Source organism: Myotis yumanensis, unplaced genomic scaffold, assembly GCF_028538775.1.
Source record: "Myotis yumanensis isolate MYYU_CA2020_CCGP unplaced genomic scaffold, mMyoYum1.0.hap1 SCAF_22, whole genome shotgun sequence".
Classification (NCBI taxonomy): domain Eukaryota; kingdom Metazoa; phylum Chordata; class Mammalia; order Chiroptera; family Vespertilionidae; genus Myotis; species Myotis yumanensis.
The window spans coordinates 2,805,224-2,833,174 of NW_027223773.1; the positions used below are offsets into that span (position 1 = coordinate 2,805,224).

Here is a 27,951-nt window from a genome sequence, read left to right on the forward strand (position 1 = left end):
AAGTAACCGTTAGAAACGACTACCTGTAGAATCAAAGAAGAGTATCCTCAATTGTCTGAAAAGATATTCAACTATCTCTTCCTCTTCGAAGTATTTTCTTTGTGAGGCCAGGTGGTCTCCAACCACAAGACATGTTACAACAGATTGAATGCAGAATCGATAGGAGAATCTAGCTGTTTTCTTTTAAGTCAAACATTGAAGAGATTTTAAAAAATGTAAAATAAGCCACTCTTTTCACTGAATACATTTGGGGAGATCTAGTTATTTTTGGGTGCAACATTTCTGTTAACATGTAACAGATTCATTATTATAATTTTAATGAAATAAATGTATGTACGCACATATATATTGTAGATGGCTCAGTGTCAATTTCAAAAATTATAAATATTAATAGATACAACCCATTGGATCAAAAACTTTTGGGTTCTCAGTAATTTTGAAAAGCGTGAGATCAAAAAGTTTAAAGACTACTGGGTTAGGCAACCCTTTCTAGAAGACAAGATATTTGGTCTAAAATGAAATGAAATAAGATGGTGGGTAGAGGAAGACAGGGAATTTTTTTTGTTTGTTTAATTATTTGATTGGGTAGATCTTAAGGATAAAAACTACTTGATTATATTTATTTCCTCATGGAATGCACCCAATAGAGTAGTACTTTACAAGTTGCCAGTTAAGTTGCATTCCAGTAGTAGCTTGTGAAAGCCATCGAGAAGGTTTGTAGCTAGTACTTTTTTTTAAGAGTAGAGGCCCAGTGCACAGGTAGGGTCCCTGGCAGCTGCCGGCTGCCTGCCAGGACCTTCCTTCATTCTGCGCCACCCTCTGCTGGTCATCACACGTCATAGCAAGCAATTAAACTCCTGGTCGGTCAAACTCCCGAGGGGACACTTTGCGTATTAGGCTTTTATATATAGAGATAATGGAATAGGATGGAAATTGCCAGACTTCATTTACCCATAGCATGGATGAGTATTGTTTCATAAAACATTTGCTTCAATTAAATCTTCACATGTAAGAATACGCTTATTTGTCCTGCGGCATAATGAAAAACGTTTATCTTACTGTAGATTGCGGTAAAAACGTTGGCAAACCCTTGCAGGAGAGAATCTTCTATCGCTCTCCCAAGCGGTAAAAGGTTGTACTAGCCCATCCTCTGCCTGAATTGGACCTCACGCTCTCTTGATTCTTCCCAGCACTGGCTATTATTCCCTGGACACTCCCGGAGTTCTTACCCAAGGTCCTTTTCACCTTTGTTGGCGTCTCCATAGCGACCTTAGATCAACCTGATCGGAATTATATCGCAGCTTTTCCTCTCCCTGTGGCCGTTTCACCTCCGTGACCCCTGTCCTATTTCCACTCCATCCTGCATATAACACTCCGAACTTGACCCCACAGATTACCACTCCACAAACCACCTGTTCTGGTCCAGCTAACCTGAAGCTTTCCCACGGCTGTGCTTCTGCTTGCATCCCTCCTCTCAGCTTCTCTGGTTTGTAATCGGTGTTCGAAGCGCAACTCGGAGGATCCCTTCCCGGGGTATTCATCCCTCGCCTTCGTTCCTGTCACAAACCACAGACCGCAATAGGCGTTTAACATGCTGACATGTGGAGTCACAATAAATATCAACTACATTAATGAGGCAGTGAGAGAGAATCACTTAACATTTGTTTCAACAGCTGCCATACGGATAGGAAGACGTGGGTCCTGTATAGTTTCAAAAATTCTAGAAATCCTAGTAGCAATTCCCAGCAAATGCGTGAGGACAGCCGGAACATGATGTAAGAGCATTTAAAGTGTGGTTGAGCGTCGACCTATGAACCAGGAGGTCACGGTTCCATTCCAGGTCAGGGCACATGCCCTGATTGCAGGCTCAATCCCCAGTGTGGGTCGTGCAGGAGGAAGCCAATCCATGATCCTCTCTCATCCTTGATGTTTCTATCTCTCTCTCCCTCTTTCTCCCTCTCTGAAATCAATAAAAAATATACTTTAAAAAAATAAATAAAGTCGTGGTTGAAATGCAAAGGATTGTTCTCATTGCATGCCGTCAAATGGAAAATTTTCAGCGTGGCCTAATTCTTGTCCCCTGAGAGAACATGTATTCCAGGGACTTTTACATTTTATTTATAGGAGAAATGGACGTTGCTTTCTCTTAACAGGATGTTCTTTGAAATGTCATTTTCCATTACCATGCAAACCCAAGTAGAGGGTTTGCTTCTTAACATCTGTGTCAACTTGAGTCCGTCACTTCAGTTTTCCGGTCCTTCGTTCTGTCATCTATAAAAGGGAGTTGCTATGAATTCCATCATCTCTATCACATGGTGGTTAAGAGCAAACTAAAGAATGCATGTAGGCCCTAACCGGTTTGGCTCAGTGGATAGAGCGTCGGCCTGCGGACTCAAGGGTCCGGTCAAGGGCATGTACCTTGGTTGCCGGCACATCCCCAGTAGGAGATGTGCAGGAGGCAGCTGATCGATGTTTCTCTCTCATCGATGTTTCTAACTCTCTATTCCTCTTTCTTCCTCTGTGTAAAAAAATCAATAAAATATATTTTATAAAAAAAGAATGCATGTAAAAGTAGAATGTAAATTTTTCTTAGCGGCCTCTGAGCCATTCTTTTTTGCTCATTAAAGAAGGTCAGGTCTGGTGCCCAGAGTAGCCACACGGTAGGCGGCCAGCAGCTGGCGCCTGCGAAATGCGCCCAGTAGCTGCTTAGGTAGGAAATTCACGTTAGTTTAAAAATCAGTATCTGTTTTTCCAAGTAGTGTCTTCTGTGGAGGAAGCGTACCTTCGTTCCTTTGGAAAGATGAGTTGGCATAACAACTTCATGATCTCCACCGCCCGCTGGTGAGCTCATGGGGCCCAATGGATTCCGTTGAGCTGTGTGTCTGTTTCAATTTCTCTACAGTAAACGTTTAGAGAAATCCCTGTGTCATGCCCGTTTTAGACGAGTTTAAAAACAGACCACGTAACATCTGGTTTCATATGATGCCACTTGCTCACCCATTTCCTAGACAGGCCCAAGTTCATTCATTGTCTTCCATGTTAGCGCCTAAAACCAACTAGAACGTCGCAGACTGGCCCTTTAGAAGGCAGGTAAAGAGCGTTTATCCTCCCCGGAGGAACCCAACCCAAAACAAGGGACTGGGTCTGGCAAGAAGACAAGAAGCCAGACTACGCCACACGGTACAAATGCACTGTGGGAAGGCGGTCGTGTTCTCTCACCGGGGCTGCGTCCCTTGCCGATGGCCCTGCGAGTGACTAGTTGAGAATTCTTAGTCTCCAGGGCTCTCAACAACCTCAGGGCTGCTTCTGCGTCTACTGTACATGTGCTTCTTTTGTTGGACTGCCCTTCGTTATAATTCCCATTAAGGATCTCGCCGTTTGTCCAGTGGAAATTTGATGAACCAAACAGAAATGAGACAGAAATAGTGCATGTGTCTTTGTGTGTGTGTGTGTGTGTGTGTGTGAGAGAGAGAGAGAGAGAGAGAGAGAGAGAGAGAGGAGATCTAATGAGGAGATAAATAGATAAATTAGGGCTTCAAAAATCTTAAAGGGCGCTATCTGAGTACTTGTTCCAGTATGTGAGCAGATGCAGCTCTATCCTCTGGAAAGGTGGGATCCGTGGCCCTTCATCTATCATTCATAGAGCCCATCTCCACCTCAGAGGAGCGCATGACTGCTCTCACCAAACCCCCAGTCACCTGCCCCGTCCGAGAAAGAAGGGGGGGGGGGGGCGGCCAAGGACTTCAGCTTTCACGTGGAAATGTCATATTTCCTGTGGCTTCACGTGGGTGCACAGTGTCATTGCCATAGTTGTAGTGTGACATAAATCTCAGTCCGAACCACATTCTCTCTCCAGCTCTGTGGGTTGTACTTCATTGTATGTTTTTATTCGTTTACAAAATAATTATAATAATGCTTATGCCACAGCTTTCATTGTGAGAGGCAAGCTGGGTGATGTTATCTGCAGGCTTATGTGAAGGGATAATATTCCTCTTCAAAAAACAGCAGCCATATATCACACCAACTTGGTGGATTCTCCGAATAAGTCGCTGCAGGTCTTCTAACTAATAAGGTGCACAAAGGGTGTGGGTCGGATCATAGCACCACTTCTCATCTCTTCGCCTTTGCGAGCTCACAGAGTCCTTTCATGTGCATTATCCTGTTGGGTATTTGCAAAATGCATTAGACAGATAAGCGGGCAATTATTATTTGCTCTATTTTGTAGATGAATTACTCCCCACCCCCCTTAGCCCATAGCTTGATCCCAGACCTTCTGTTCTAAATGCCTTATTCTCCTTCCATTATATGCCTTGTACCCCATCTTCAGCAATTGTCTTCTACTGAATAGGGAGTTATCTCATCTAATGCTTTGGAGTAGAAACCCAATGAAAGCTTCTTCAGATGTGCTCTGTCCGGGAAGCAAACTGTGACCTCCTGGTTCATAGGTCGATGCTCAACCACTGAGCCACGCTGGCCAGACCTGGCATCCATGTTTCGATTGTAAGAGAGTAGACTCAAGCTCTCTAGCAGGAAAGACAACACATCCCTTTTTGCATTTTCTCATGAGATTGCTGAGAACTATTGTCAGGAGCACGGCAGCCAGTTCTGATTCCCTTGGCAGGGGAATCTTGTTTTCCTAAGAAAAACAAAATCACCCTATCTAACAAAAGAGTAATATGTAAATGAACCATCACTCCACAACAAAGATGGAGGCGCCCATAGTGGCTGGGGCGGGACGTTGGCGGCATCGCCCGGGCAACGTGAGCCCAGCATCTGCGCCCCGGCCGCATGGAGAGAGGGGAGGGGAGGGGCCTCAGGCCGGAGGCCGGGGCGAGGGACACTGGCATCGTTGCAGGCCCGGCTGAGGGACCCCCTCCCTCTTCCCTTGCACGAATTTCGTGCACCAGGCCTCTAGTGGGAGATAGGAAAAAAAAAACCGTTACTGGGCTGGAAGTTACACATTTGCATGTCTAGGCTTGGGCCTCCGCGTAGGGATTTTCTGTGAACTAGCCCACCGTGAGTTCCAACTTTTTCTCCCAAGAGCTGAGCAGAAGGAGTGGCTGATTGCACAAAGCCCTCTGCAGAGAGCTTGCTTTCAGAGATGATCAACAGGAAGGCGGGGGTTTTGCACATCCCTGGCTCTAGTCTCCCGTAGGTGAAGGGCAAATCAGAAAAGTCACATTGCATTTCCCTTTCTTTACAGTTAGCTGTTCAGTGGGTTGGAAAGATCAATAGAGCTGTACAAAGGCTCCTGAAAGTAAAAATCCATTTTCACGTTGTAGGGGCCTCGGACGGGCAACCCCAGCAGAGGCACAGTAACGGGAAATTCTTTTCCTTTCGCCTTTCTAAAATTTACTCATCGGCCTCGAAAAAAATCCTAGGAAATTGAAATTTAAAAGTCAATCTTTGAAATAAGGAAAACAGAGAACATCACGCCGAGGAAAAGGTCAGGCTCCGCAGCAGCAGAAACGAATTTAAAACTTGGGGAAAAGCATGAAACACGAGACAAATAGCCACCTCATCACACGTGTACTGACTTGGAGTGTGTGCATCCGAAACAGATAAGCCTTCATCATCGGTGTGAGGATGCTTTTGTCCTTTTAAAGTGCTTTGGCCTTACCTTCATGTTGTAATCCTTTTTATCCACATTTTAAATGAGGGTCGGACATGGTATTAATTCTTAGACTAAGCAGGCTGGATGAACGGAGGATTAGCACTAATCGAGGTGGTGACTGAGGTCAGCCTTTGGACCACTCCTGATAAAACAATACTAACATCATCTCAGGGACAAGTCTGAGCCTCCATTTACAAAGGCAGCTATCCTCCAGTCAATTAGTGAAGTCATACATCTGGGTATCACATAATTAAAAACATGTGTGTGCCTAGCCGGTGTTGCTCAGTGGTTGAGTGTTGACCTATGGACCAGGAGGTCACGGTTTGATTTCCTCATCAAGGGCACATGCCCGGGTTGTGGGCTCGATCCCCAGTAGGGGCCATGCAGGAGGCAGCCAATCAATGATTCTCTTTCATCACTGATGTTTCTCTTTCTCCCTCTCCCTTCCTTTCTGAAATCAATAAAATATATATTTTTAAAAAATAGTAAAGTAGAGGTTATATTTCTTGAGATGGATGAGAGATGCTTTATTTAAAAACAAAACTGCCCTACCCGTTTGGCTCAGGGGATAGAGCGTCGGCCTGCGGACTGAAAGGTCCCAGGTTCAATTCCGGTCAAGGGCATGTACCTTGCTTGCGGGCACAATCCCAGTGGGAGGTGTGCAGGAGGCAGCTGATCGATGTTTCTCTCTCATCGATGTTTCTAACTATCCCTCTCCCTTCCTCTCTGTAAAAAATCAATAAAATTTATAAAATAAATAAATAAATAAATAAAACCAACATCCATAAATCAGAAAAAATCTGTCTTCTACCTTCTGTAAAATTGCCAGAGCATAAAATCTCAACGTCGCCAAATTAGTTACTGCTTTTGAAAAGGTACATCTACTAGTTCATTCAAGATGAACAAGGTCAGATTTAAATGCAACTGGGTTCTACAAGTGTATCTTTTTTAGTCATAATTAGTCATGTAAACACGAGGTTTTTCACATGAAAAGAGTAATTCTGGGTTACGATACCATTGCCAACTGTAACATGGGGGGAAATTACACCAATTAAAGCAGCTTTAATTAAATCATTGCAAGCAGAAAACAGTTGTGGTTGCAAATTTTAAGCTCATTGCTAGTCTTATTTAACCTTTTTTAGAAAACTGTTCTACTTTGTCTGTTTTCACCGCCGAGCTCAGAAGCGCCAATCACATCTTTAAAATGGCTTCTTGAAGAAAAAAAGAATTATAGGCAGGTTTTAAGTTACGTGATAAATGCCACCACCGAATTGTCTGAGGTATTCAAGAGGCACTTCAGTGACCCCTTTCTTCCATGTTTAATTTATTTTTTCATTTCTCCCACTTTTTTTTTTTAGCTCACACTTAACATGATGATTACACACAATAACTTGAAAGCATGTACCACGCAATACAGTCTCTCATTTCTGTTTCTAAATGCCTGTGCTTAAGGGCAGATTACCATAAGAAGTTGGAAAAACTTTCTTTGAAATTTTGGTTGGTTCATTTCTCTTTCAGACCCACAGAGCACAAAACCATTAACTTTATTTCATACAAATGTTTTGCTCACAGTCAGGGTGTCCGTAAAGTTCTTGGCTTCATGAATTCAATATGACTGATATTATGACACAGTTCTGGCAAGTATGGCTACAAGTAAACGTAATTAGCCTCTCATCATCCTTTTTTTAAAATTTAAATTCTTTATTGCTTAAAGTATTACATAAAGTCTCCTTCCCCTCCCATTGACCTCTCCCCGACCGCCCCCACCCCCCAGGATGTGCTCTCCCCCCTCTACCCTCCCCTTGTCTGTGTCCATTGGTCATGCTCATATGCATGCATAGAAGTCCTTTGGTTGATCTATTACCCCTTACCGCCCCCCCCCCCACCACCCCCGCCTTCCCTCATAGGTTGGACAGTCTGTTCAATGCTTCTAACTATCTGGTTCCATTTTTGTTCATCAGTTTATGTCGTTCATTATTCTTTTTTAAAAAATATATTTCATTGATTTTTTTTACAGAGAGGAAGGGAGAGGGATAGAGAGTTAGAAACATCGATGAGAGAAACATCGATCAGCTGCCTCCTGCACACTCCCCACTCCCCACTGGGGATGTGCCCGCAACCAAGGTACATGCCCTTGACCGGAATCAAACCTGGGACCCTTGAGTCCACAGGCTGACGCTCTATCCACTGAGCCAAACCGGCTAGGGCAGTCGTTCATTATTCTTAAGAACATTAGGGACCTAGCGAGGTTTCAAGGCGGTGGATTTTTATTTCCTCAGTGGTTGGGCGTTCCCTGTCCGGGGTTCCCTCTTGAATCATTACTTCCTCTCCTCAGAGGTGTAGCTGTGTAGGGCGCGTCTCCTTCATTTCGCTGAGCCACATTAGAAATACATCACAAGCACCCAAGTGACAGCTAAGCTGTTTGAGCGAAAAGGCTAATTATGAATTCCTGGAGGAAAGAGCCCTGTGTTGGGAGTCCAGTAGCCTCTTTCATCTTGGGAGCTGACACATGACCGTGAACTTGAGCGTCACCTCTACCAGCAGGAAGACAGACTCATAAGCAGCCACTGCTTGACCCTCAGGGTTTGAAAGAAACAATTCCTCTGAGAAGCAGGCAGAGGAGTCTCTGCATTAAGTGAAGAAAATCATCAGAATGTTTTAGCTTATAGCACATTAAGCTCTCCTGTGCCACCATTTTTGACTCGGCCTATTTTTTCACCAAATGTTAGGTTTTTTTTTTAAAAAGTATTTCCAACATCTGAAGACAAAATCTTAAATCAACTTAACTTGGATTTTTTGCTCTGGCTCGCTCAGAAAAATAAAACGTGTGCCGTTAGTTAAAATTTCATGTCTCTTCCTTTATTCTTGAGCCTCCCTGTGGGCCAGCACTTTCTGTATTCCAGGGGTCCTCAAACTTTTTAAACAGGGGCCAGTTCACTGTCCCTCAGACCATTGGAGGGCCGGACTATAGTTTAAAAAAAAAACTATGAACAAATTCCTATGCACACTGCACGTATCTTATTTTGAAGTAAAAAAACAAAACGGGAACAAATACAATATTTGTACTTGCATGTAGCCCGCGGGCCGTAGTTTGAGGACCCCTGGATTAGCAATACAAAAATGGGCAAGGTGAGGGTTCTCCCCTCCAGAAGTTCAAGTCTAAGGGAAAACCAATAGTTTGAGAGTGACAATAACATGTGAAGAGTTCCATAATAGAGGTATAAAACATTTTAAACAAATTGAGCTGCAGATATTCTCCAAATTACTTTGCAAGAGACCTTTGTTTTTACATACTCTTTTCAGGGAATAGCTCATTAGCTTGCATAGATAAAGGATTGCTTTTGCAAAGAGGATTTCATCTCAATTCAATTCAATATTGGGATCCACTAATGAACTTCAAGAGGCAAATTCATCAAGCAAATATGAGAGCAGAAACATTTTCATTTTGTCAGAAACGGATGCAATCTCATTTCCTCTTTCTTCTAAATATTATTTTTCCCCCCATCGTTTTCATAGTCCTTGCTTAGGTGCAGAAATTATTCTTCCTGACATGTCTTCTAGCCAAACCCCCTATCTTTCGATTAGAAGATACCAGCACACACTCGGTCTTCTGCAGGAAATCTAAGCTGGTCCATGGGCATCTGTCTGCTCTGTGATGGGCAATTTATTACTCCAGTAAATGCCTGGCATTTGACCACAGCTGTCTTTGCCAACTGGATTCTAAAGGAAAGCGTCTGTGGCATTCTAGTACAGTGATGAGGGAAGACGATGATGATGATGGCGATGATGATGATGATGATGAGAGCATTATGGCAAATATTTAATGAGCATTGTTCCATTAATTATCACCTGTAATAAGATGCACACTATTATTATTATCCCTCTGTTACAGATGGAAAAAACGGAGTCTTGAGTAATAGCGTAACTGATCCATTTCATTCTGTTTGCACTGATGTTACAGTGTGCTGACAGTTGTAAACAAATATATTAGTAAAAGGCCTTGTTCAGTTTTATCCACTCATCTCTCTGTCTCCAGTTGGGAGATAGGTAGGTAGATAGATAGATAGATAGATAGGTAGATAGATGATAGATAGATGATAGAGAGATAGATGATAGATGATATAGATAGATAGATGATAGATAGGTAGGTAGATGATAGATAGATAGATAGATAGATAGATCTATTGCTCGTATCTAGGTAATGGGTAATATACATCTTCTTTTGAGATACTAGAATCTTTTGGACTTAAATTGTCCCAAAGAGCCCTAGCCAGCTTGGCTCAGTGGATAGAGCGTCAGCCTGCAGACTGAAGGATCCCAGGTTCCATTCCAGCCAAGGGCACATGCCTGGGTTGCGGGCTCGATCCCCAGTGCGGGGTGTGCAGGAGGCAGCCGATCAATGATTCTCTCTCATCATTGATGTTTCTATCTCTCTCTCCTTCTCTCTTCCTCTCTGAAATGAATAAAGAAAAATATTTTAAAAATGCTTATTTAAAAAATAAAAAATAAATTGTCCCAAAGAATTCGATCATTGATTAGAGTTACTTTTCATAGCCCCTCGTCCCCCGGCTGCCCAGCTTGCTCTATGAGTTGGTCTGCTTTGAACATTCTCCTCATCCAATTGGCTATTGCTAATCGTGAGAAAGCAGGTAACCCAGTGAGTAAAAACCATGCTTGATAGGAAATCGTCGGAGTGAATGCGTAAGGGAATTTCCGTAAATGCAGCAGATGCATTTTTTACACGTGGCCCTCGGGACTGATTTTAGCTTTTAGGAACTAGATTTTTTCCGTCTGTCTTTGCCTCAAGAGGAAACCCAAACGGTGGCTTTTAGGCCTTCTGTTTTCCTTCTCAGTGAGTTCAGGAGAGATGATAATATTAATGAAGTGTGCATTTTGCTATGACAGTGGTCTCTGACAGTTACAGAAATAAGCACTTTTATCTCAACCTTTCCAAGCAGAGCATGTACAACTAGGAGAGCGGCATTATTCACGACGCCTCTTAGTAGGTTAATGGGGCCTGAAACGGCCACTCTCCCTGCTGTTTTCTCCATCATTTTTAACCAAACTGCAAATATGAATATTTCAGAGTCCAGCAAGGTAGGAGTATCCCATTATTCTTAGTTGAGCACGACGGATGTACAACATTGTTATGAAAACTGGTTTTTATGAAAAATTCAACTTCTGAAAGGTTTTCATTGTTTTGTCATTGTCATTTAGATGGAGGACGTCATAGCACGCATGCAAGATGAGAAAAACGGAATTCCCATTCGCACTGTCAAAAGCTTTCTTTCCAAGATCCCTAGCGTCTTCTCTGGTAAGTTTGCCTCCGTATGGCTCTGTGTTGTCCGGGTCTTCCCCAGAACTAAAATCTTGTCTAGCTTTTCACTCAGGAAACTCTCAACCGCATGACTCAGTCGCTACTGACAAAATGCTAACGCCGTATTTCACATCATGTTGGACACTTGAGATGATGATAAGACAAAACAAAGGAGCAGAAATCATGACCCCCATGCTTAGTTGCAAAGACATAGAGAACAAAGGCGAAAGGACGAAAACAACCTCAAAATAAAGATGTTTGGGGCAAACGTGATGTCGACTGTAGATAGGAGTTAGGAGAATGAAAAAAAAATCAATTGGGTGGGGGAGTCAGGAGAATGTTTGTGAAGATCAGTGATGAGCTGAGTTTCAAAAATGAGCCCGGCCGGTGTGGCTCAGTGGTTGAGCATCAGCCTATGAACCAGGAGGTCACGGTTCAATTCCCGGTCAAGGGCACATGCCTGGGGTTATGGGCTCGATCCCGAGTAGGGGGCGTGCAGGAGGCAGCCGAGCAATGATGCTCTCTCATCATTGATGTCTCTATCTCTATATCTCTTTCTCCCTTCATCTCTGAAATCAATGAAAATATATTTAAAACAGAAACTAAATCTTTAACAAGACTCCCTACCCGACGGTCACACCAGCCTCATGGTATGTTCCCTCTTGCTTTCTTGGTCCTAGCCACAGAGGCCACTTTTCATTTCTGATACTTCACTCAGCTCTCCGGTGCCATGGCCACCTGCCACCACAGAGCTAGCTGTTTCTTCTATCTGGAATGCTTCCTCCCCTTTGCCGGGGGGGGGGGGGCAGGGCCCTCCATTCCCTTTGCTCAACTTAGACCTAGTCATCTCAGGGCTACCCCAGTTTCCTTCCTTAAATACACTCATCCAGCCTCAGGTAGTACCTCCAGAAATACCCACCGCCACCACCTCACGCCCCGCAAATTCACCGAAAACGAGACACGTCTATTGGCATGCCACCCCATGACTCTTCAGGGCGAGTGGGTGTTCTCTCATATCCCGGACAGTCAATATTGGGGTGATTCTAGATCCTGGTGAAGCAAGCCTTCCCCTGTTGGATGCATTTCATGTCTTTCAATGGATTGACCGGGAGCTGGCTGTGTTCCCCATGTAGCCACAGCAGGCAGCGAGCCGGAATTCTCTCTCCGGTTCCCTGTGAATGGTGTAGGTTTTCATTAAAATTGAATATGCCACGGAGATCAGAAAGGACTGCCGGTGGCAGCTATCAAAGAAAACGGGCTGTTTGACGTTTCTGAAGGCTGAACTTTTAGGGCATGAATTCTCCAGAGCCAGAGAAGCTGGTGCGCGCTCCAAATCGCTAAGCACCGTCAACGGGGAAATCGTCAGAAATGAGGAGGGAGTTCCGGCCGGCCATTCCTCTAGTTCACGCAGAGCTCTTTTCTGGTTTTTTATTATTAGTTTGAAACGGTTCTTCATTCCAAGAATGTAGGTGATTATGGAGTTGAATCTCTTTGCTCCTTTTCTTTCGCAATTTCAAACGATTCCTCGCTGACTTGGTCCTCATTTAGGAGGAGCAGGATTCGTGGTCTCTGTGATGCAGCGTTGTCCTCAGCCATGAAACCCGAGGGGTATATATGAACTTAAAAAATCAAGTTGCCTTGAGTCCTGGCCAGTTTTCTCAGTGGTTAGAGCGTTGGGCCTCAGACTAAAGGGTCTCGGGTTCAATTCTGGGTCAAGAGCAAGTGCCTCGGTTGCAGGCTCGATTCCTGCCCTGGTCAGGGCACGTGAGGGAGGCAGCCAATCAATGTGTCTTTCTCACATCGATATTTCTCTCTCTGTCTCTTCCCCTCCCTTCCACACTCTCCAGGATTACCAAAACAAAACAAAAAAATCAAGTTGCCTTTAAATGTAATAATTTAAGCATGTCCTTTATTTCTCTAAGGGTCATATGGATATTTCTCAGTGTCATGGAGAGATGATCTTTATAGATTTAACCTTATCTTGTGGGTCACAGCACAGGTAAGGAGGAAAAGGAGCAAGCTTGGTGATGTGAGCTGGGCCAACGCAAGTTTTAATAGCTACGTAGTTTGCATCTAAATGTTTTTGAGAACAGCTTTCAAGATGCCTTATATGACTTAAAACTGATTATTTTTGGAGTCAGTGTTGAGACAGTAAGAATAAGGAAGGTGGAATAGATTTCCTTGGGAGACTCTAAGACTAGGTACTTCTGAGATGCTTTAAGAACCTAAGACACTTCTTTTTACTGTGAAATATTTTCTGTCTACCCTTGGGATGGCTATCCTGGATCTGACAGAAATTCAGAGAGAAACAGATTGCTTTTTAAAAACAATTCTCAAATCTTTGGGCAGAAATGGTGCTTCGAATATGTTGTTTGTATGCCATCCCAAAGAAAACTCAAGAATGCAGAAGGGAAATGTATGAACAGTTCCTAGGAGAAAAAAAAGTGCCTTGACTATACTGGCAGTTCTTCAAGTCCAGTTCTGAAACAAATAAATTCAGGGGCAAAACAAGAAATGCTAACTAGATCGGCAAGAGACGTGAACATTTGCCACAAAGAAAGAAAAAAAGTCTTATTATTATTATTATTTTTTGGTCATCTGTTCCACCTCTCTGGTAGAATGACAGGGCGACTGGCGTAGAGTAACTACACAGTCCACCCAGCTGGGAACACGAGAGGCTGAGCCGCCACATAATCAAGTAGATAATTTAATTTGTCTCTGCTGTGACAGTCTTCACCCCTCTCGGTTGTCATCCTTTCTTTCTCGTAAAATAGCAACACGCATGATTAGAAGCAGCGAAGAACTCCCAGGCACCGGTCCTAGGTCATGGCCTTTCTAATGGCCAGATGCTGCTGAGGAATGAGAAGCTTAGTTAGCTGTTTCGTGGGCTCTCGCTGCATTTGCCGAGCAATGATTTACTTTCAAACGCGGCTGGATCCGTTTGATCTGAACAAGAGGAAAAGCAAGCTCTTACTCATTTTGCGGCCACCAGAATGCTAGGCGAAACGGCAAGATTTCAGGGATTTTATTTTTAGCGGTAGCTTTCTCTACCGCCATGCGGACCGGGCCCAGAAGCTCTTTTCTCTTTCATGGGAACTGTAGATGCTGGTCTGCTTCCTGCAATGCTTTCTTAGCATCTAAATTGGCTACTTTATTTATTTTTTATTTATTTTTAAAAAATATATTTTATTGATTTTTTACAGAGAGGAAGGGAGAGGGATAGAGAGTTAGAAACATCGATGAGAGAGAAACATCGATCAGCTGCCTCCTGCACACCCCCTACTGGGGATGCGCCTGCAACCAAGGTACATGCCCTTGACAAGAATCGAACCTGGGACCCTTCAGTTTGCAGGCCGACGCTCTATCCACTGAGCCAAACCGGTTAGGGCTATTTTTTATTTTTATTTTTTTTATTTCAGAGAGGAAGGGAGAAGGAGAGAGAGATAGAAACATCAATGGTGAAAGAGAATCATTGATTGGCTACCTCCTGCACACCCCCTACTGGGGGGGCAGGGGTGGGTGGAATCGAGCCTGCAACCCGGGAATGTGTCCTGACAGGGAATCAAATGAATGACCTCCTGGTTCATGGGATCGATGCTCAACCCCTGAGCTACGCCGGCCGGGCCATTGCTGTCTTTGTGTTTCCCAGCACTGTGTTCTTCTTCATGGGATTTATTTCACCTGGCAGTTTGTCCGCAATGGACACGTGACACGATTCTTACCAAAGGCCGCACACATCTGGAGAAGAAAAGAAATGGCTCATTTCAATGAGTAGCCCCTGTGGTACATGCACATACAGACACTCAGCCAATGTTAACGAATTCTCTTAGGACAGCTGATGGCGCGGACATTCGATTACACCCACGACACATCTCACTGCTCAGCATCTCGGCCGTGGAAAGAGCACACATCTCATTATTTGCTCTGTCGGCATCCAGCGCTGCACGATGCTTTTATCTCTGCGGGGAGCACTGAGAAGATGGCATCTCTGCTCCGTTGGCGATTACTAGCTTCGATGGGCTGCAGAGTAGAGTACCAGGAAATTGAACGCAATTTTCCAATTTCTCCAGAGTTTAAACACACTCTCCGTTTTAAGTTTTGTTATCTGGTTTACGCATCGACTCTCAAAGATAGACTCACCCCGGTGTGCCCTGCAGCACTGTTTGTGGTGGCCCATGGCAAAGTGTCCTTCGATAGAGGATTGGACAAAGAAGCTGTGGTACATATGTACCAGGAACTGCTTCTCACTTGCAAGAGAAGATGCAATATTGCCATTTGCAAAAACCTGGATGGATCTTGAGAATATCGTGCTAAGCGAAAAGAGTCAGACAGAGCAAGCTAAGAACCATCTGATCTCACTTATATGTGGGATATAAAACTGAAACTCATAGACACAGGCAATAGTGTGGTTACCAGAGGGAAGAGGGGACGGGGGGAGGGTAGTAAAAGGTAAAGGGGGCCAAATATATGGGTGATGGAAGATGATTTGACTTTTGGTGGTGGGCACACAATGCAATATACGGATCATGTATCATTGAAATGTACACCGAAAGCAATTTTATTAAGCAATAACACCCAACAAATTTAATTTTTAAAAGTTGATTTTTTTTTTAGAACACTGGACATCCCAAAAATTAATATAAATATTTTTCAAAGTCTATCTGAAATATTGAAGAGGGTATATACAAGTTGAAAAGAAACATGGATTTCAGTTTTACTTCTCATGATGCAAAGGAAAACAGGAAATCTATATATAGAAAAGCCTAATACGCTAAGTGTCTAACCGATAGGTCAACCGTTTGGTTGACTGGTCGACCAGGCGCTATGATGTGCACTGACCACCAGGGGGCAGACACTCTTGCCGGTAGGTTAGCTTGCTACTGGGGTCCGGCCAATCGGGACTGGGCAAGATGGGCTGGACGCGCCCTGGAACCTCCCACAGTCCTTCTGTGGCCAGTTGGCCCCGATTGGCCCTGATCGCTGGCCAGGCCGAGGGACCCCCCACCCGTGCATGAATTCATGCACTGGGCCTCTAGTGTTAAATAACAGCTCGGGCTCTGGTGTATAAATGAACATGAATGGGTTTGGGTCTAACAACTACTGACATTTATTGAACGCTTACAATGTGCTTGGCATTCAACAAATACTAGTTCTTCAGATGTATTATTTTACATGTTAGTGTTCCTACAAAGATAAGTAAAATTCAGAGAAGCAAAATAGCCAGGTGATACTGTTAGTAAGCAGTAGAGGTGACATTTGAATCTAGGTAAATCTAGATTCCATAATCCAATTCCATAATCTGATTTTATAAAATCACAAAGAAGCACAGGTCACTGAAATATACATACGAATATATTATATATCATATAGATGCCTACTGTATGATATAACCTATCATAATATGATTCCATAAAATAATCCTTCCTTGTTTCATTCTGCATTTAGCGTGAACAATGCCCCTTTCTTTACAGAGAAATCAGTCTAGTAAGAATGTTCTCAAGGTGACATGGGTAGGGACCAAGTGGCTATTTTTGTTTTAGGGACTTGGTCACTTTATTATTATTATTATTATTATTATTATTATTATTATTATTATTTTAATTTCCACCCAAGGATATTTTCCATTGATTTTTTTAGAGGGAGTGGAAGAGAGAGGGAGAGACAGGGAGAAACATCGATGTGAGAGAAACCCATCATTTGGTTGCCTCCTGCACGCACTCCAACCCGGGTCCCGGCCAAGGAGGAGCCTGCATCCGAGGTCCATGCCCTTGACCGGAATCGAACCTGGGACCCTTGGGTCTGCAGGCCGACACTCTATCCACTGAGCCACACCAGCTAGGGCGGGACTTGGTTACTTTATAAGCCTGGGTGGGGGCGTTCATTCACCTGAGCACACCGGTGTGTATCCAGTGGAAAGGCCGAATTTATTGAGGAGATACTAGCAGGCGAGGAGGAGGAGAACAGCAGGCTGAGCTGCCCTGAAGGGCACCCGTGCAGTGGAAGGGAACAGAACAAAATCTGGATGAACACGGACAGAACAATGGCTGAAAGGCTCTAGAGAAAGAACCGTGCAGGCAGAACTGGGGCGATCGTGGGTGCAGCTCCGCCAGGCAGCGCGTTGTGATGTTTTTGCTGGAAGAGGGTCTGACCTTCACTTTGTGGAAAAAGCAACATCTGCGAGGCATGGTGGAGCGGAGCGCAATAGAGGGGGGTCTGGCCGCACGGAGGGCGCTGGGCACACCTCCGTTTCTGAGCACCACAGGGCATATTTGTATCCCAATTAGCCATTTCCCCTCCCCCTTTTCATTTATTCTTTGGTTCGGATTTCTATGAACTCAGATCATCTGCATAACTGCTCGGCCGGTTTCCGTGGAAACAGTTGAGCTTTCTGCGTAAATATAAGATTTTGTCCTAACTCCCCTTTGCCACATTTTGGCACAAAGAAAATAATGTAGGTAGTTGTTTTTCAATTTCTTCTTTGAGACCTTTTCTTATGGGAATCATGCACAAAATTGTTTTTTTTGTGTTTTTGTTGGTTTTTTTTTTCCTGAGCCAATCCGATTTCCCTCCTGTAAATAGTACTCTACAGAGAAAGGAAGAGAGTTGATTTAAGATGCTCGGCCCAGCCCAGCTTGTGTGGCTCAGTGATTGAGCATCAACCTATGAACCAGGAGGTCACGGTTGGATTCCAGGTCAAGGGCACATGCCCGGATTGCTGTCTCGATCCCCAGTAGGGGGCGTGCAGGAGGCAGCCGATCCATGGTTCTCTCTCATCATTGATATTTCTATCTCCCTTCCTCTCTGAAATCAATAAAAATATATATTTTTTAAATAAATGATTAATGAGTTATCGGTATGACATTTTTTGGTTTTTAAAGCTTTTTGATACCAGACCCATGTTCCTCTTCGCCTAAGCCCTCGAGAATCCAAAAGGGAAGTAAAAATAGAACTAACATTTTCTTTAAAAACTTAAAGAACCATCCTTCTTTGGACGAAAGCAAGGAGGTTCTTTAATATTTGACTTTTCTCCGCTCCTGCGTTTGGCAGCATCCGGAAGCACAGATCTTATTGAACTCATTCCTGGCTGAAAGCATTTCTGATCAAACACCAGGAAGCTAAAAATAAGTATTCTACCCCGTCTCCAGCGGTGACAGGATATTTCTCTGAACCTTTCTGATCCGGTGGCCTGCTAGCAAGAGGGCTGGAGCCATTGAAACAACAGCTCTAGAGCAGGCGAGTCCCCAGGTGCCTCCCCAATCCATGCAACTCCTAGTGGAGTCACTGAGTTTATTCCCTGGAAACCTTGGGAAGCTCCTGGTTGGAGAATTCCAGGCAGAAAAGGCCACTAAGTGCAAGGCTATATTATTGAACTTGGGGACCTTGTCCACCTTTCCCAGCCTAATTCCCGGGCCCTGACAGTCACCTGACACTTCCTGGCTGAGACCTGAGGGCCTTCGCTTCTGGAGAAAGTCACTGAGTCCAGAGCAATGACCTTTGAGTACTGGTATCTGTTTCATCCTAAAGGGATTATCCTATATAACAGAAGCCTAATATGCTAAGTGTCCGGTCGTCCATTCAACCAATCAAAGCGTAATATGCTAATGATATGCTAAGGCCACTCAACCGCTCGCAATGATGTGCACTGACCACCAGGGGGCAGACAGTCTGACTGGCAGGTTAGCTTGCTGCTGGGGTCTGGCTGATCGGGACTGAGCAAGATGGGCCAGACGCCCTGGAGCCCTCCCTCGGTCCCTCCCCGGCTGGCCAACCTCCCGTGTCCCTCCCTGGCCCTGATTGTACACCAGTGGGGTCCCTCGGCCTGGCCTGCACCCTCTCGCCATCCGGGACCCCTTGGGGATGTCGGAGAGCCGGTTTCGGCCCCAATCCTGCAGGCCACGAATTCGTGCACCGGGCCTCTAGTCTATTAATATTAAGCTCAAGAAAAACTGGAGGTTAAAAGAAGGGAATAGGATGAGTGTCCCTCACCTCCTACATGAGCACTGCTCCATGCTCTCTGAATCATTTTCGATCAATAGCATAGATGGTTGTGAATTGATCCCTCATTGTGCTGGTTGTAATTATATTGTCCCTTGTTCAGTCTATTTAACGTTACTCTACTGGCTTCCTCACTTCTCCATATGGCCTCAATAGATTCTACCTGAATCAAAAAAAACAACCCAGAACTCATTTTGCCACTGCGGGCATGATGTTACAAACAAGTGCTAATTACAGAACGACTTGTGTTCTGTTACATAACTGGCACACTTTGACAGCAGGAAGTATAGTGTTGGTATTTTAAAAGCTATTTATTGTGCCCTGGCCGGTTTGCCTTAGTGGATAGAGCGTCGGCCTGCGGACTGAAGGGTCCCGGGTTCGATTCCGGTCAGGGGCACGTGCCTGGGTTGTGGGCTTGGTCCCCAGTGGGGGGCGTGCAGGAGGCAGCCAATCAATGATTCCCTCTCATCATTGATGTTTCTATCTCTCTTTTCCTCTCCCTTCCTCTCTGAAATCAATAAAAATATATTAAAAAAAGAGAAAAGGAAAAAAAAAGCTATTTATTGTGTGTTGTTGTTGACGTTGTGTATTAAGGGGAGCTACGTGACTGTCTCCTGACTCTGTCGTCCCAGGGACCTTGTGAGCTGTAATTTACAGGCACAGGGACAATAGCTTTGTCACAGCCTGTCCCTTCGCACGTCTCCCCGCCTTCTGCTTTCTTCAGCGCTTGGTACCTGAAGAGAGATTTTTTTTCTGCCCATCCCCGCCCGTGATACTGGATAGTTCCTCTGGCAACAGTCACATGACTCCAATAAAGACCTCAAGATGCTTTTGAAACTCACACAATGGGTTGACATTTTAAAGTCCTTTGGGGAAATATAAGCGTGTGAGTCGGGATTATTTTTCACAAGTGTGCCGGCGAAGCGAAGAAAAGAATATGTTGAAGATGCTGAAATGGTAACCGAGGGTGACATGACGCAGTATTCGAGTTTACATCTCTCTTTCGTTTGTGGTCCTTGGCTTTCTCGTTCCGTAAAAAGTGTGATGGTGCCTTTATCCTTATCAGCAAACATCAGGTAAAGGGGCAAGCTTGATGAGTCTCTAGATCGGCGGTTCTCAACCTGTGGGTCGCGACCCCCTTGGCGGTCGAACGACCCTTTCACAGGGGTCGCCTAAGACCATCCTGCATATCAGATATTTACATTACGATTCATAACAGTAGCAACATTACAGTTATGAAATAGCAACGAAAATAATGTTATGGTTGGGTCACCACATGAGGAACTGTATTTAAAGGGCAGAAGGTTGAGAACCACTGCTCTAGATGAACGGTTCCCAGGACAGATCTGTTACCATGATTCTTCATGAGAGAATTCTTTGGTTGAATAATTGTGGGATATAATGTATGCTGTATCTTCTTTTTTGGAGTTCACACAAAAAATGCATTAGTATTTTTAAGGTTCTGAGAAGTTCTGAATAGTTTGGTTTTTTTTTTTGAGAGAGAGAGAGAGAGAGAGAGAGAGAGAAACATCGATTTGCTATTCCACTCATTTATGCAGTCATTGGTAGATTCCTGTGTGTGCCATGGCTGGGATCGAACCTGCAACACTTCAACTAACTGAGCCTCCTGGCCAGGGCAGGAATATCTTTTTTTAATATTTTAATTTTAAATTTTTTGCAGGCAACCTCAATTGCAGCAGCTTAGAATGCGCTATGGAGATGCGTGCTCTAGATTAAGAATTCCCAGAGGTTTGGATTTAATGAACAAGTAAAATTAAATAATATATTAGGGGACTGTCATAGAGTCGCTAACTTTATTTTGCCAAATAAAGACATAAAAAATGCTGTAATCTGATATTACTCTAATTTATTAAAAGGAAGGACACTTTATTACCGAAAAAAATTTAGAAGAGGCAGTGCAAAATAAACTTTAAAAAAAAGTAGATATATTTAGCTTCATAAAAAAAAAATGTCAACATCATTTTTCTTTTTCTTGCTCCATTTTGAACTGATGAGAATTTCGTCAGGAACACATAACACTAGGCATTGATGTTGCCTGTGGACCATTCTTTCCTCTTCCGTTAGGTATCAGAACCCCCACTTTTCTAGAAGAAGAATTCATTCAGTGTGATTTGTTTGGGGTGCTGTGGGGGCTCACTGTGCTCCCTGTTCAGAGGGGTGGGGGTGTGACTAGGGCTGACCCAGCTGAGCCCACCGTCCCCTGATCACAGCCTTCGGATGTCAGCTTCCACCTTTAGTACTGTGTGGAGAGGATTCTTTTTTAAAGAGGAGCAGTTTTGAAAGACACTGTGGCTGCCAGGCCGGCGTGGCTCAGTGGTTGAGCATCAACCTGTGAACCAGGAGGTCATGGGTCAGTTCCCTGTCAGGGCCCACCTGCCCACGTTGGTCAACCCTCTTGCCTGGGACATTCCTCTTCCCTCTCTCTGAGGGTCTAATTCCTACTTTCTCCCTCTCTCCGAGGATCTAATCCCCAGTTTCTTCACAAGACAGATCAAGTCCTGTACCCTTTGAAGCTCTCTGTGGCTGCCCCAGTGCATTCTGGGTCATGGTTGGATGGCACTTGACTGTAATGCCCATTTTATGATAGATCTTGTTAAGAATGTGTCCCATCTTGCGCTAGCTGGTTTGGCTCAGTGGATAGAGCGTCAACCTGTGGACTGGAGGGTCCCGGGTTTGATTCCAGTCAAGGGCACATGCCCGGGTTGCGGGCTTGATCCCCAGGAGGGGGTGTGCAGAAGGCATCCGATCCATGATTCTCTCATCATTGATGTTTCTATCTCTCTCTCTCCCTTCCTCTCTGAAATCAATGAAAAATATATTTTAAAAAGTTCATCCTTTGGCCCTGGCTGGTGTGGCTCAGGAGGTGAGCCGAAAGCTTGCTGGTTTGCTTCCCGCTCATGGCACACGCTTAGGCTGTGGGTTTGGTCCCTGGTCAGGGTGCATGCAAGAGGCAACCGAAAGATGTTTTTCTCTCACAACGCTGTTTCTCTCTCTCTCTCTCTCTCTCTCTCTCTCTCTCATTTCCTCTCTCTCTCTCTGAAATCAATAAAAACATTTTTTAAAAAAGATGAACCCTTTGTCCAAACAGGTAGGTTGGCTCAGTGCAGCACGTGCATGCGACTGGATTGCATGTCATTTTCATTGCAAAGCTTGCCTTGTGTGAGCTATGGAGCCTGCTTTCCCCCACGTGGGAATCTCACCTTTCACTCCAGTGAGAACCTACTCCCCCTTCAAGGCCAGTGAAGTGCCTTTCCCAATCGCCAGAGGCAGGAACGATTTCTTTCTTCCCAAGATTTCCATCGTCCTTTCTCCCACTCATATCCACATCCATGACCGCTTTCCTACTCTGGTTACTTATGGAAATGTCTTTCTGCCTTCACTTGATTGTGGCCTCTTAATGTCACCGTGCTTCCTGGAACATCATAAATATTCAAAGGATTTAATGAATAAACAAATCAATTGACTAGTTTCCCTATTTAGGAAGTGACTGCATAGTCACGTGGTTGGACGAGGAATTTTCACCTGCCTATTCCTGTGACGGCATTTGGGCCACAGCCAAAAGGTCTGGAGACAGCCTACCAAAACTTAATTCTGTAGAAACCTATAGGCAAATAATAGAGAGTGTATTTATTAGAGAGCCCGGTGAATTTAAAATCGATGGAGTGCTGTGGCCCGTTGATGTTTAAAATTTGATATTTAGATAGCATTGCCTTCAAGGCTCATATCATAAGTACATTCGGATTCTATCTAGACAACGCTGTCTGATGGTTGGACAGTCTCGAGTTTCATAGATTGAGGGGTGGATGTAGACAGAGAGCGCATGCGCTGACAGAGATAATTTGGGCTTTCTATATTTGGTGCTATCGTGCGGTCTAGACTTTGCATTTTAAGACCTACCACTCAATAACCGTTGGAAATGTGAGAGTGTGGAAGAAAAGAGCAATTCTTTCGCAAAGCAGAGAAGAAGAAAACGCAGGCTTGGTGGTGTGAATCTGGCATCTGACAGCGAAGACTTTTGTAGAAACAGCGTTTGACAGTCCTTTATCTAGAGCTGGCCATCGCCGCCTTTTCCCAGGTTCATGTCCAACACCAGGGAGGTGGCCTGCAAAGGAGGTTCTCTTTCTGGGCCCCTCCTTGGAATTTTCCTGAGAGTAGGACTTCTGTGATCAGGCCGAAAAGTCCCGCGAATGTGCCAGCTGTCCCAAGTGACACTACCTTGCGTTGTCCCCTCCTGCCATCACGCCTTTTACTAATACGATACGGCAGAGACAGGTTCACTGTGTCGCGACGCTGAGGAACTGTCATACTGTAAGTGAAGTCTCGATGCTTTCATTCTGAGGGGACAGCTTCTGAGACCCATGGACAAGGTCATTTCCTTTGGCTCAGCCCCAGTGGGAAGCGGCTTGCCGCTGGATCTGCATTTTCTCATGAGCAGGGAGGAGGCCGAAGTCCATCTGAGCTGCGAAATGCAGAGGAATGTTCCTTTCAGGTTCCCCTGCAGCTTTTTAACATTAACCATCGCCACTCAGCATCGTGACAGAGGGAGTCTTGACTTGAGCTGGTGAACACGCAATGCAGTAGACCAGCCGTGGGCAAACTATGGCCCGTTTGAAATGAATAAAACAAACAAACAAAAAAGACCGTACCCTTTTATGTAATGATGTTTACTTTGAATTTATATTAGTTCACACAAACACTCCATCCATGCTTTTGTTCCGGCCCTCCGGTCCAGTTTAAGAACCCACTGTGGCCCTCGAGTCAAAAAGTTTGCCCACCCCTGCAGTAGACAGTTGATGTATTTAGGATTGAATACCTGAAACCTATGTAATTTTTTTTTTTTAATCCTCACCCGAGGATATTTTTCCATTGATTTTAGAGAGAGTGGAAGGAGAGAGAGGAAAAGACAGAGAGAAACATCGATGTGAGAGAAACACATCGATGGGTTGCCTCCTGCTTGCGCCCAGACCAGGGCCCAGGCTGGGCAGGAGCCTGCAACCCAGGTACGTGCCCTTGACCGGAATCAAACCCAGGACCCTTCGGTCCGCAGGCCAACATCTATCCACTGAGCCACACCGGCTAGGGCAGAAGCCTATGAAATTTTATTAACCAATGTCACCCCAATAAATTCATTTAAAAAATAAAGTCCAATTAGAAAACGATTAAAAGTTATTCACCAGAGAGATAGACATACATCAGATTAGCATATGAAAACATGTTCAGTATCATTCACCGCCAGGAACCTGAGTCTCTCAGGCATTTGCTGGTGGGAGTGTAAAATGGTGTCGCCGCTGTAGGAATAGTTTGGTCATTTCTTTTTGTACAAAAGCAATTCTGTCACAGCGATCGCACCTGCTGGCATTATCCCAGCGTCATAAAGATCCGACCCCCAAAGTCCGCACAGACATGTTTACGGCCTCGGCATCTTGATCCGTGAGAGCTCAAATGGACAGACGTGTTTCTCAGCAGCTGCGTGAGTGAATAGACCCTGGTCCATTCTTCCTCTAGAATAATCATCGCAGTCACGTGGGCAGCAACCTGGGTGACCCTCCGGCAACTTGTGCCCAGTGAGTGAGAAAAAATAGTCAGTGTCAGATGGTTGCCTACTTTCTGAATGACTCTGTTTGTATAACGCTCTTAAAATGACAAAATTACAGAAAGGAGAGATAGATGAGTGGCTGCCAGGGGTTAAGAGCAAGGGAGTGTGCCCACGGAAGGGCACCCTGAGAGAAGTTGTAGTCATGGCAGTGTTTTGTGTCTTCCTCGTATCAGTGCCGGTAAGCTGGTTGGGCTATTGTCCTGTCGTTTTGAAAAATGTTCCCTTTTGGAGGACTCTGTAAAGGATCCATGAGATCTCTCTGTATTGCTTTTGACAATGGCCTGTGAATCCGTAACTATTTTGAAATTAAACGTTTCATTAAAAATGCTTAGCTATGGCCCTGGCCAGTTTGGCTCACTGGATAGAGCGTCAGCCTGCGGACTGAAGGGTCCCAGGTTCGATTCCAGTCAAGGGCATGTACCTTGGCTGTGGGCACATCCCCAGTGGGGTGTGTGCAGGAGGCAGCTGATGGATGCTTCTCTCTCATCGATGTTTCTAACTATCCTTCTCCCTTCCTCTCTGTGGGAAATCAATAAAATATATTTTTAAAAATACTTAGCTGTGGATCTAAAAAACATACATAGAAGAGCTTTATCTGAGGAGAACAACAAAACCCTGATGGGAGACATCATCAAATAGCTAAGTAAGTGGAGAGATAGTTCATGTTCATGGGGAGGAAGATATTGTCTAGATGTCGGCTCTTCAGCTTCATGGAATCCCAATGAAAATTGAAGCAAGTCATTTCATGGATGTGGATTCTAGAATTCACACAGAGAAGCAGAAGACCCACAACAGCCAACACGATGGAAGGAGAGCAACGTTGGAGTACCAAAGGCTACCTGACTTCAGGACTCCCTATAAAACAGTAACCAAGGCAGGGGAGTGTTGGTAAAAGAATAGAAAAATGGGTCAATGGAACACAGCAGACCCACGTAAATATAGTCAATGGTCTTTGACAAAGGAGTCAAGGCCATCGATACAATGAAGGAAAGATAGTCCCGTCAACAAATGGTGCTGAAACAACTGGACATGCACAAAAAGGAATCTAGACACAGACCTCACACCCCTCTTCAAAATTGCTCAACATGGATTGCAGCCCTAAATGTAAAATGCAAATCTCCTAGAAGACAACAGAGGAGGAAACCCAGGTGGCCACTGGGATGGCAGCGACTTTTCAGATAACGACACCAAAGCCACCATCCATGAAAGAAATCATTGATGAGCTGGACATCATTAAAATGAAAGTTTTCTGCCCTGGCTGGTTTGGCTCAGCGGATAGAGCGACGGCCTGCAGACTGAAGGGTCCCAGGTTCAATACCAGACAAGGGCATAGGCCCGGGTAGCAGGCTCGATCCCTAGTAGAGTGTGCAGGAGGCAGCCGATCAATGATTCTCTCTTGTCATTGATGTTTCTATCTCTCTCCCCTCTCTCTTTCTCTCTGAAATCAATAAAAAAATGTAAAAGAAGTATATTTTTAAAAAAAAGATTAAAACTTCCTGTGCTATGAAAGGCAATGTCAAGAGAATGAGAAGATACGCCACAGACTGGGAGAAACCATTTGCAAAAGACACGTCTGATAAAGGACTGTTGTCCAAAATAAGCAAAGAATTCTTAAAACTCAACAAGAAGATAACAAACAACCTGATGAAAAATGAGCCCAGCACCTTATCACACACAGGGCCAAGGGAGATGTACAGAAGCCAAGGGAGCATCAGAAAAGATGCTCCACATCCTAAGGCACCAGAGAAATGCTAATTAAAACAACCAGGTACCACCGCGCACCTGGCAGCGTGGCCCACATGCAGGCACTGCCAACACCAAACGCCAGTGAGGCTGTGATGCCAAACTGGTCCAGCCGCGTTGGGAAACTGTGTGGTGGCTTTTTACACCACGAAACTGGCCCTGTCATCAAATCGTTCTGCTCCCTGGCATTTGCCCAGAGGAGTTAAAAGCCGTCCGCACGAGAACCCGCTCGTGAATGTTGGGCGCAGCTTGGCTCAGAATTGCCAAACTGGAAAGCCACCGAGGTGTCCTTCGGCTTCGTCAGCCTGGGTTGAGTCACCATGAACCGGGGGGTTTAGAAACAACTAGAATGTACTTGTCACGGTTCTGGAGGTTGGGGGTCTGGAATCCAGGTGCCCCTTGGGTGCTGGTAGGGACCCCCTTCCAAGCTGCTGACTTCTTGTTGGACCCTCACATGGACTAAGAGGCCTAGGGACTTTTCTGACCTCTTCTTATATTTCCTTTTCTCCCTTAACTTTATTTATATAGATAGATTTATTTAGATATAAGATATATATGTATATAGATATATAGATATATATAGGTGTAGATATGTATCTACAGATAGATAGATGGATAGATATATAGATGTTGATATTAGAGAGGAAGGGAGAGGGAGAAAGATAGAAGCATCAATGATGAGAATCATTGATTGGCTGCCTCTTGCATGCCCCCTACTGGGGGTCAAGCCTGCAACCCAGGCATGTGCCCCGACCGGGAATTGAACCATGACCTCCTGGTTCATAGTTCAATGCTCTACCACTGAGCCACGCCAGCCAGGCTTTCCCCTTAACTTTTATGGAGTTATGGCTCTGACCAGGACATGAATACCTAAAACTAGGCTAGGAAGGAAAGTTTCCCATTTCTTCAGTTACGTAATTTCCAATTAGCCTTCTTTGTATTTCTTTATGCTCAGCAAAAAGAAAAAGAAAAAAAGAGAGAAAACTTAAAAAAAAAAACTTTCCCTAAAAGCATTTTTAAATCCCTTTTCACACCATGACAAAAAAAGTAGTCCTGTTTGGAACGGTCAGCTTTCTTCAAAAGCGTGGACACCTTCCGGGGGCTGCTCACATGGACTCCCCAAATAGATGTGCAAATGAGGACATGGCGCGGGGTGCCTGGATCGTGCATAAGGTTGGGGTGCAGAGAAGTCTACCTTCGTCAGGGTCACCTCATACATATGTGAAAACCTAGTTCCCCTTCTCTTTCTTCAAGGGAACACCTTAGGCTATGAGGTTGCACACAACACTTGGCAATCCTTTCCTTTCCTCAGAGCTTCCTGAGGAGCTAAGTAAATCCATCTTCTCAAAATGCATTTAGCCCTGGCCCGGTTCCATTCCGGTCAAGGGCACATGCCCGGGTTGTGGGCTCCATCCCCAGTAGGGGGCGTGCAGGAGGCAGCCGATCAGTGATTCTCTCTCTTCATTGATGTTTCTCTCTCTCTCTCTCCCTCTCCCTTCCTCTCTGAAATCAATAAACATATATATTTTTAAAAAATATCCCACTCAGCCCTCGCCAGTTTGGCTCAGTGGATAGAGCATCAGCCTGTGGACTGAAGGGTCCCGGGTTTGATTCTGGTCAAGGGCACATGCTGGGGTTTCGGACTTGATCCCCCAGTGTGGGGCA

General features: G+C 44.7%; 1 protein-coding gene across 3 annotated transcripts in view; it reads left to right on the plus strand.

The window, feature by feature from the left end:
• RGS7 (regulator of G protein signaling 7) overlaps window positions 1–27,951 on the plus strand; it is a 132,304-nt gene that overhangs the window by 56,925 nt on the left and 47,428 nt on the right. For all 3 annotated transcript variants that reach the window (XM_070401168.1, XM_070401169.1, XM_070401170.1), the window contains exon 3: window positions 10,832–10,928. In XM_070401168.1, coding sequence (XP_070257269.1) covers window positions 10,832–10,928 — 97 coding nt within the window. The remainder of the gene's footprint in view (window positions 1–10,831; window positions 10,929–27,951) is intronic.